Source organism: Panthera uncia, chromosome B1 (assembly GCF_023721935.1).
Source record: "Panthera uncia isolate 11264 chromosome B1, Puncia_PCG_1.0, whole genome shotgun sequence".
NCBI classification, from domain to species: domain Eukaryota; kingdom Metazoa; phylum Chordata; class Mammalia; order Carnivora; family Felidae; genus Panthera; species Panthera uncia.
In genome coordinates this window covers 3,001,492-3,011,320 of record NC_064811.1, presented here as the reverse complement: position 1 = coordinate 3,011,320, position 9,829 = coordinate 3,001,492, and the positions used below count along the sequence as shown (strand labels likewise).

Below are 9,829 nucleotides of genomic sequence, written 5' to 3'. Positions count from 1 at the left end.
GGTGGAGTGCGGGGTGCGGGGCATGTTCTCCGAGCCGGGGACGGGCTGGCGCCCTTTCGTACCTCTCCGCCATCACACGCACTGTCAGGGGCAGCCCAACCTCGGGCCAAGGGGCTCGTCAAAGGGCTGGGCGACATCTGGCTGTAGGGCCGGGCCTCCCGGCCGCCCGGGACGGTTGGTAAAGGAGGCCCGGAAAGGCACGTGGCCGCTGAAGAACCTCTGGGCTGACAGCCCGGCGGGGGAGGGGCCCGGCCCAGGTGACCGCTAGCACGCAGACCCAGGTGTCCAGCTGGCATCGTCCCCGCGGCCCGGGGCGCGAGCGCACCAGGGGCTGGACGGCAGCTGTGGGGCCGTGACAAGTGGCTGGCGGGCAGATGTGTGCACATCTGGACGGCAGAGCCAGCACCTGCCCGGCTCCGAGAAGCGGGTGCTTCAAAGGCGTCGGCCGCGTCCCCGAGCGGTGCTGGCCCTGGAAGAGAGCGAGGCTCTGGGCGCCCAGTGAGCCGGGGGCTCCGGGGCCCAGGCTTCCCTCCCGTCGGGTCCGGAGCCTCCCTCCTCCCAGGCCCCTTGGGCTTCCTGCCCAAATGGCTTCGGGGCGCAGGCAGGGGCTGGGGGGGGGGGAGGCGGGTGGGAAGGATCCTCCTGCACCCCTAGAGCCGACCGGGCAGGGTGGCAGGGGCGTCTACCCTGGGCTCTCGGAGGACCCGCCGCGTGGCCCGTGCCCCCTCATCCGGCGGGGAGGGGGGCTCACCCCGAGACTCCCTGCCACCGCTTGGCTGGTGTTGTGGGCTCCTCTGGCCGGCTGAGTGGGGCCGCCTCATCTCACCGAGGGCCCTGGTGCCAGGCGCCCTGCCGGGCTCTGCCACAGCGGCCAGGAGGGGCCTCTCCCCAGGGCGCAGACAGGGACGGGCTCAGAGGTGAGGGCTTTCCCGAGGCCACTGGGAGCCGCCCGCCCCCTCCCGGTGCCTAAACAACCGTCCCCCACAGACCCTTCTCCTACACACCCCCGCCGCGGTGGGGGCAGCCGGGGACACTGCCTCCTCCCCTCACGGGACAGAGGAGTGACTTGGCCGGGTTCTTGGCCGGCGGGGGTCAGCACGAGGGCAGGACCCACTTGGCCCCCAGATCCATCGTGTCCGGAAACAGGGGTTTGCGGTTGGGATGAGGAGGGGGCGCGGAGGTCGGCTCCCGGGGGCCCTCAGGGGGGAGGGGAGCCGAGCCCCAGGGGGGCGCCCAGCCCAGGGGGCGGGCCCTGGGCCGGAAGCGGGCTGCGAGGCTCTGTCCCTCCGCCTGCTGTAACCCGACTCCACGCTCGCGCTCCTGGGGGGCGGGAGCCCAGCGGCCTTCGCCCCGCGGCCCGAGTGCCACATCACTGCGCTCCTGCCGCCGCCTGCCCGCCGCCCACCATGCCGCCCCCGCCGCCGCCGCCGCTGCCGCTGCTGCTGCTGGCCTCGCTGGCCGCTGTCGCCGCCGGGCCGGGGTGCCCTCTCGGCCGGGGGCGCGCCGGTAAGGCGGACCACCCCGCGCCGGGAACTCCCTCCCCTCCTCCCTCCCCCCCGCGCGCGACCCCTGGCCCCGGAGCACGTCCCGAGGGGCGCCCGTGACCTTGGACCTCGTGGCCATCTGGGAGGGGGCACTGGGCTCGCAGGGTAGAGGGGGGCTGGGACCCCACGGGGAGCGCAGCGGGCAGCTGGGGCAGCGGAGGGGCGCCGTGCCCAGGCCAGGGTGGTCCTCTTCCCGGGGTCAGCGCACGGCGGGTGGGGCGCCCTGCTGGTGGGGTCCTAGGGAGCAGGTGTCAGGACTTCACAGAGGAGAGGGCAGCCAAGATCCCTGTTCCCTCCAGGAAGGGGCAGCCCGTGGGCCGCCGCAAACCCTGTCTAGACCCCACCCTCCCTCCCTCCGCCTTGATGTGGGCAACAGTATCTCCGGAAGCGGGCTCTGAGGGCCCGGGAGGGGTTGGGTCCCCAGGGAGGGGGCGTGGTCACCTGGGAGGGAGGGGGTGCGCCTGGAGGGCTCTGGGGCAGGGGGAAAGGTGACATCCAGGGACCCCGGAGGGGAGGTGGTCTCACCTGAGAGCGTGGGGTGCCGGCCAGGCGGGGGTCCTGGAGTCCTGGGCTCTGGTCCCAGCCACACCCGCCCTCCCGGAGTGGGCTGGTTTCCCCTGCATCCACGTGCCCAGTCCCCTGTCCTCAGAGTCCTTATCAGCAGCAGACGTCTCTGTCCCCAGAGGGTGGGGGTCCCCCCCACCCCGGGCACAGGGCTCCGGGCGTGTCAGATTTGAAATCTCTCAAGTGCAGGGTTTGTGGATGTGCCAGGAGCCAACCGCCCGTCGCAAATGCGCCGATGCCGATCTTCCCTTTTCTTCCTTCTCCGTCAGCATTGTCACTGTACCTGCGACCCTCGCCCCCCCTCCTTCCCTCCCCCCATTTCTGCAGAAAGGCCCAGGCGGAGAGTGTAGGTGTGTGCGTGCCGTGTGCTCAGGTGCGCATGGGGAATGTGCGTGGAACTCACACTGTGCTGTGAAGGGACCTCCCCCGGGCCCGTGAGACCCCGGCGACTGTCTAGAATCGGGCCAGTCAGGGAGCACGGCCCCCTCCTCCAGGAGATTCTCCCTGGCCAGTCTTTCTCCCAGGGCGAAGACGCTCCTTCCTCACCTGAGGGGTGGGCGGGGCGGCTCTCTGGCTGGGGCCCTGTGGCCGCACTGGTGACCGTTTCCGGAATAAATCCACCCTCCAGCCCCATTTTCACTCCCGACAGAGGAGCGTGCGTGGTCCCAGGAAGCCGAGTGGCTTTTCCAGACGGCAGGCTGGCGCGGGGTGGGGGCCCGGCGGCTTGTGTCCAGGCTGCTCTACCTGAGGACTCTATCCGTGTCCCCACTGCACCTGTCCTGGCGCCTCAGAGCAGGCCTGGACCCTCCCCTCCTGCCTTTCCCCAGGTCTTCACGGGGGGCCTAGGGGGCCGAGGCAACGTTCAAGCTGCTGGGGGCCAGGCGGTTCCGAGTTCAAATCCTTAGTCCTCTTCTCTGCTGTGCAGCCTTGGGCAGATGGCTTGACCTCTCTGGCCCCATTCAGGTGTCTCATCTGTTAGAGGAGGCCTGGGCCAGGACTACCTTCCACTTAAGAGGGAGGGAGGGGCACCTGGATGTCTCAGTGGGTTAAGCGTCCAGCTCTTGATTTTGGCTCAGGTCATGATCTCAGGATTAGGAGCTCGAGACCTACGTCTTGAGATTCTCTCTCTCCCTCTCCCTCTGCCCCCCTTCCCCACTCACGCGCACACACACACTCTCTCTCTCTCTCTCTCAAAATAAACACTAAAAAAAAAAAAGGAGGGAGGGAGGAAGGGAGGGAGCCGGCCAGCCCCAGGTCAGCCTGGGTCCCTCCCTCAAAGACATGCTGACACCTTGTGGTCACCTAGCGTAAGAGGCATGTGTGAAGCGCCCGAGGACAGATAATCAGTACCGTCTGCAGGGAAGGACGCCAGCCCGTGATGCTTCCACACTGTCTAGTGGTCCTACTAAAGAGGTGACGAGAAGCAGGTGAAATTCACCGGAGTAACAGATTTTGGGTCAGCCGATGTGACGTTTCAGTGTGTCGTCCTCAGTACCAAACCCACGAATGAAGTATTTTCCATCCTGTTTTTAGGACTAAATCTGAGATTTGATGAGCACTTAACACGCACGGTACGTGTGGGCATGGACCGGGTGCTTCGGGCTCCCGGTAACCCCACGTGGCTAGCGGGGGCACGCTGCCCGGTGCGGCCAGACCCGCGGACTCCTGTGTTGACCCCGCCCCAGCCCCTCAGCTCCCCGAAAGCACACCCTGGGGCCTGCCTCTTGTCAAGGGTGGAGCTGTGTGACCCCCTGCACGCACCGGTGAAGAAACGTTGAAGTCCTAACGCCCCCGTGCCTGTGTCTGTGACCGTATTGAGAAATGGGGTCTTTGCAGGTACAGTCCGAGTAAAATGAGGTCATACGGGTGCAGGGTGGGCCCCAAATCCAGTGACTGGTGACCTTAGAAGAGGAGGAAACAGACGTAGACCCACCAGAGGGACATGTGACGATGGGGGTAATGCAGCTGCACGCCAAGGATCGTCGGGGGGCCCAGAGGCGGGAGGGGCAGGGAGGACCCTCCCCGGGATCCTGCAGAAGGGCCTGGCCTGCCGGCCCCCCGACTCCAGGCCGCCGTCTCCGGAACCGGGCCTTCAGTGTCTGTTACACCAGTTTGTGGGACTTGGTAACGGCAGCCCCAGGACGCGCATCCGTCCGTCTGGCTGGCTGGCTCCTGGCCGCCACCCTGGGAGTCCTGGTGCCCAAGTCGGCAGATGCCTCCCACGTGTCCATCCCACGGACATCAAGGACACGGTGGCCAGTCCCTCCTCTGGCCTGTGAGCCCCCTGAGCTGCTGTTTGTGGAGCCCTTACTGGGCCCAGGTGTCACCCCATCGGGCGGGCCCTATCGTCACCCCCATTTCACAGATGAGAAAACTGAGGCCCAGAAAGGCACCCGATCCCCAAACTTCAGTTACAGATTGAAGCCATTTAAAACCCGGAGGGACCCTTTGTCACATCCACTCCGACCCAGCCACTTGGGTGGCCCGTGGTCATTTTGAGGGGGCAGACGTGGGGGTCACTTCTCCACTCCTGGTTTCCTGAGGCTGCGGGGCCCCCGGGCCAAGGGGGCGTCCTGCTCACTGGACGTGCCCAGGGTCTGAACGGATCTGCAGACTGGGCCACCCGCAGCTCAGTGCAGGCACAGGCGGGCTCCGCGGATGCGGGCGTAGGGAGCGGGGTCAGGGGCCCTCCGCCCGGCCGGCCGTCGTGAGGCCCCGGGCTCCTGCGCCGACTTTCTGGGTCACGGCCTCCGGCCCCGTGCGTGCTCACGCGGGCTGTAGCAGGGAGTCCACTGAGCGTGCATCTCGGTGGGGCAAATGCCACCCGGGCAACGTGGGGCACGGATGCCTGCACGCGGGGCCCTGCACAGACTTGATCCTTTGCTCTGCTCTGGCATCGCCTGGGGCCTTCAGCCACGAGGCGGCCAGGTAACTCCGCGATGTCCCAAGCAGGGTGCTGGGTCCGTTTCTTTCTCTTTCCTTTTTTCCTTCAAGTGTGGGTCCAGCCCGTCACGCCTCTCATTGTGCAGAGGGCGGTGGGCACGAATCGGGGAGCACGTCAGACCCTCAAGACTTTGGAGCTCCGGGCAGTGTCGGGTGGGAGCCCAGAAACGCCTGCCCCTGCGTGCTGAGGGGGGAAGGCGGTTTCTGCCGCCTGGGGTCCCCCAGCTCTGTCACCGCCAGTGTGCTCATCCTCGGGGACCCGAGGGCGCTGGTGGGCACAGTGTAGCCCCCTGTTGTATTAGAGCCGGCAGAATTGAGGAAGATTGAGGAAAATTATTCTCTTGCCTGCCGCCTTTCCCACGGCCAGAGAATAATTTCTCTCACTGGGCCCCCTATTATTCGCACAGGGAGGGAGGGCGAGCCCCAGGGCCAAGGTGTTCCCGTGGACGGTCTGTGCACAGTCCGGTGTCTCCTCTGTCACCAGGGCTGGGAGTGGAAGCCAGGCGGCGAGGGGCGGCCTTGTAGTCTCCGGCCCGCGAGAGCGCTGGGAGCCGGCCTGCCGCGGGGCCCGGGCTGCGGTTGCCTGGTCCCCGGAGGGCGAACCGCGTGCAGGGGTTCCTGAAAGGGGGAGCTGCCTGGCCAGCCCCCCGGGACCAGGGGCTCCCACCCTTCTCAGACTCGTGGGTCAGGCCTGGGTTGTGTGTGACGTTACAGGATTAGAACACAGGCTTTTCCCTGCGCATCTAATCTTCTGGGCTCCCCACTGCACCTGCCTCCCCCTTGGGCTCCCACTTTTTCTGCCCCCCATCCTGCCCTCTGCTCCCGGGACTCCTGCCCGGGGGGCGGTCTGGGGCCAGCCACGCTCTAAATCTGACGCCGATTTCCATCTCTCCGGATCAGCTCCTCCCTCTCGGAGCCCCCAGAACACCGGGGACCTTCTGATAGGGACCGGGCGGGTGGCATTGATGAAGGTTGGTTTTATTGGCCTTCCCAGGGCTCTCACTGCCGGGTCTGTGTGCCTGGGCCTTGAGGAGTTTTGTGTGTTTCTCTGGGAAGAGGAAACTCTTTCCAGCTCAGGACACGGTGGAGCACCGCTCTTGCAGAGTGTTCTGGAAGGCAGGGAGCAGGCACCCGTGTGACGCGCAGGGGCTTTGAATGACGTGGGGTCAGAGTCAGTGGTGGGGCAGAGCCACGTGTGGCACAGGATTCTAGAACTGCTTGTTAAAGAGTCAAGAGTTTTGCCGGGACTGGTTGTCCAACTGCCGGAAGCTTGAGACCAGGCCACCGCGGGGGTGTTTCCAGCTCGGGGCCCGGTGGACACCTTCGGCCAGGGCTCCCGTGTCCCGGCGAGCGGGTCTGGCCGCACCCTGCCGGTCTGCCCCAGGCTCTGGGGCCAGATGGACGCAGAGAACCCTCACCGCGCTCCGGCTGTCTTTCCTTAGGCGCTTCACGGCACCTGTCGGGGACCCGGTGTCCTCCCCCGCAGAGGGCGGGTGACGGTTCCCCCGGCACCGGAGGGCCGTGGTGCAGACCCGGCGAGACACGGGGTGTAAGCGACGGGCTGTCTTCGGTGCATACTCTCAGGGGGACGGGATGACGGGTCCGCGCCCCTAACAGCATGACATTTCTCTTTCCAGGTGAATGCCACGGGCCCTCAGCTGCAGACAGTGGTAAGGCACGTGGGCTTCTCTCCTTTTTGTTTTGTGGGAGCCATGCAGCCCCTCGACGCTGTCCAAGCCCCTTAGAGAGCTGGACCACGGTTCCGGAGCCGGTGATTAGTAACAAGGCCCAGAGCCCTTCTTAAAAAGCTGGAGATCAGACCAAACGAAAGAGGAGGGACCTTCCCTGTGGGCAGCTGGGGCTTTCCACCCTGGCTGTGCCCCGGCTCCCCAGAAAGTGCTCCTTCCAGACATCCCTGCTCCCCTCACGGCTGGCGTCGGTCCACGTGGGCATCCCCTCCCTGTATTCTAAGGGGGAGGGGCCAGGTTTGTTTTTTTTTTTTTTTTGAAAAGCAGGAGACTATTTTCTCAGTATGAAAGTCAATGACACATGTAAAAAGTTTTGAGCAGAAAAATGCTGAGTAGAAAGAACCTGGTCCTTTTAGACTTTGACACAGAAAAGTGGCAAAATCTCGTAACTTGTACCGTGAGCTGCCACACGCGGAACGTGGGGGGGGGCGGCGTGGGGACAACAGCGTACTTAGCTCCATCCTGGGGAGGCCTGCGGGGCGGACAGGGGAGACACGGGAGTCACGAACGCGTGTGAAAATGCCCGGTGACGCCCAAGGCCCCGTACCCCGGACACCCTGGGGAGACGTGGAACGGGGTCAGGCCGGGCGAGGCCGTGGCTGTCTTCACCCAGCCCTCTCTTCAGGCCCTGAGCCCGAGCTAACCACTCAGGCATCGGCCGCTTTCCTAGAGACACGAGGCGGTTCAAGCTGGGCGCACCCGCGAGGACTCGTCGGCTTTGGGGCTGTGAGTCTGGGAGGGTTCGCGCCTGCTTCTGCCAAACCCGGGTCTGCTGGCCTCTCTCGTGCCTCCCGGTGCCTCAGACCCTCGGCAAGGCTGGCTGCACCCGTTTTGCAGCTGTGGAAGCTGAGACCCAGGGCGGCCTGCCCCGGGGCTCACCCGGTCTCAGGAGCCCCGTCTGTCCCCCCCACCCCACCCCCGCCCCGGGCTCTGGCTTCCCCCAGGGGAGCCGGCTTGCGTCTGACGGACGACCGTGCGGGTCGCGGAGGGAGGGAGTGACCCGGTGACCCCGCCTGCCCCCAGCCACGTGTGTGGACCCGCAGCTCCGGACCTGCAGCGACGTGGCCTACAACCACACGGCCTTCCCCACCCTGCTGGGGCTCCGGTCCCGGGAGGCGGTGGAGTCCAGCTCCGAGTACATCCTGTTGAGCGTCCTGCACCACCTCCTGGAGGGCCAGTGCAATCCCGACCTCCGGCTGCTGGGCTGCGCCGTGCTGGCCCCCCGGTGTGGGGACGGCCGCGTGCACAGGCCCTGCCGGCACGTGTGTGAGGACCTGCGGGAGGCCTGCCAGCCCGCCTTCGACGCCATCGACATGGCCTGGCCCTACTTCCTCGACTGCGGCAGCTACTTTGCCAGCGTGGAGGAGGGCTGCCACGACCCCCTGGAGAAGCTGCGAGGTGCGTGGGGCCCCGGGGGCTGCGCTGGTGCCCTCGGGTGGGACAACCGAGTCATGGGGAAAGGTGCCCCCCCCGCCCCCCCATAGGGGGGCCTCAGAGGCTGGGCCGGAGCTCGGGTGTGAGGGAGAGTGTGGCCGGGCCCCAGGCTGCTGTGGGAGGGTGCTTCCCCCACGAGGCCTGCTGGGCAAAGCCTGGGGTTGCCTGTGGCCGGGGGCGCGAAAGACTGCACGTGGGATCCTGGGGCGGGGGGGTGGGGGTGGGGTGGGGGGCGGGGGGCGTGGCTCAGGAAGGCAGTGGGTGGGGCTTGGAGGGCGGGGCTTCGGTGTCTCGGGTGGATGAGCCGGCAGGGGTGCGAGGGGCAGCCCCGGGAGGTGGCGAGCTGCTCGTCTCGGGGAGGCGTGCAAGGAGGTTCCGGGGGGCCGCTTGGCGGGGATGCTGCGGGGGAGTGAGCCCTGCGTGAGGGCTGGGGCATGTGCCCGCCACGCCGTCTGCCGTGCGCCCTGGCGGGGCGTCCGGGTAAGCGGGACAGGTGTCCGGGGCGCCTGCCCTCCTGGGACACCCACAGCAGCCCTGGCTGAGCAACTTCCCGCGGCGGTGGGATCGTTCTCTCGTGAGCTGGCCCAGCCCGCGCACGCGTGCTCGGAACGTGTTCTGTGCCGTCGAGGATCTCAGTGTTGAGTGTGTTCGCCTCTCACGAATTTCAGCGGCCGCGGCCGCGGGTGGCCAGCGTGTGCCGCACCGGGCCGTGCAGGACAGCGGGACGGGGGCCGTTCCCGGCGTCCGCACTCGCGTCCCGAGGCTAGCGGTCAGGTTGCCGCGACCTCACGTCCTAGATGACAAAGCGGAGGCTCTGGGGGGCGGGGGGGGTGGGGGACAGCAGGGGCGCGGGCGCCCGCCTGGCAGAGCTGGCGCGAAGCAGGCGGGTCACGGATGGCGGGGCGGATGCCGCACGGTCACTGAGCGCCTGCCGTGTCGGTGGCTCCGGGTGGGCACGCTGGCGACGGCAGGGAGGACACGGGCGGACATCCGAGCACGCGTGCGCGCTGGCCTCTGGGGAGCCCCGCCCGGAGTCGTGCCGCTCGTGGCGGGGTGTGGGGCTCGGGACCGACCCTGGATCTGGCCCGGAGGGGCCCTGTCGCCCCACGGGCCTCAGTGCCGGTGCCGCGGGCCCACGCGCCGCGCTTCGTGCGGTAGCTGCAGAGGAAGGGAACCAGACGTCCCCGTGGGGCCAAGGCCGCGCCCCGGGAGAGCCCTGGACTTGGCCGGAGGGGGATTATTTTGGGCAATCCGCCACCAAATTGCTGGTTCCATCTGCCTGCTTCCTCCCCCAAAAGCGTCTCGAGCAGGAAGCAAAGCACAGGGCAAGCGAGACGCTCGCAGAAGCATTAACTGTTGACCAGCCTGCGGGGCCGCGTCGGCCGCCCAGACACCGGGACAGCTGGTGGTGGTGCCCTGGGCAGGGGGCGCGACCCCACCCGGACCCCAGGGCCTGCTCCCAGGAGGCCTTAAAAAGCGTGGGGAGGAGCTGCCCTCCCTCCTCTCCCCTCCACTCCCCTCTTTCCTCTCCCTCCTCTCCCCTTCCCTCCCTCCCATTCCCCTCCCCTCCTTTCCCTCCCTCCCCTCACTCCCTCC

At 67.3% G+C, this 9,829-nt stretch overlaps 1 protein-coding gene across 2 annotated transcripts in view; it reads left to right on the top strand.

Annotated features, from left to right (window-relative positions):
* Positions 1-1,166: 1,166 nt before the first annotated feature.
* CPZ (carboxypeptidase Z) overlaps positions 1,167-9,829 on the top strand; it is a 29,629-nt gene continuing 20,966 nt past the window's right edge. The window contains exons 1-3 of one of the 2 annotated variants that reach the window (XM_049630225.1): positions 1,167-1,506; positions 6,689-6,721; positions 7,823-8,197. In XM_049630225.1, the coding sequence (XP_049486182.1) occupies positions 1,407-1,506; positions 6,689-6,721; positions 7,823-8,197 (508 nt within the window). In that variant the 5' untranslated portion in view covers positions 1,167-1,406. The remainder of the gene's footprint in view (positions 1,507-6,688; positions 6,722-7,822; positions 8,198-9,829) is intronic. The other variant, XM_049630224.1, reaches the window with a different exon arrangement.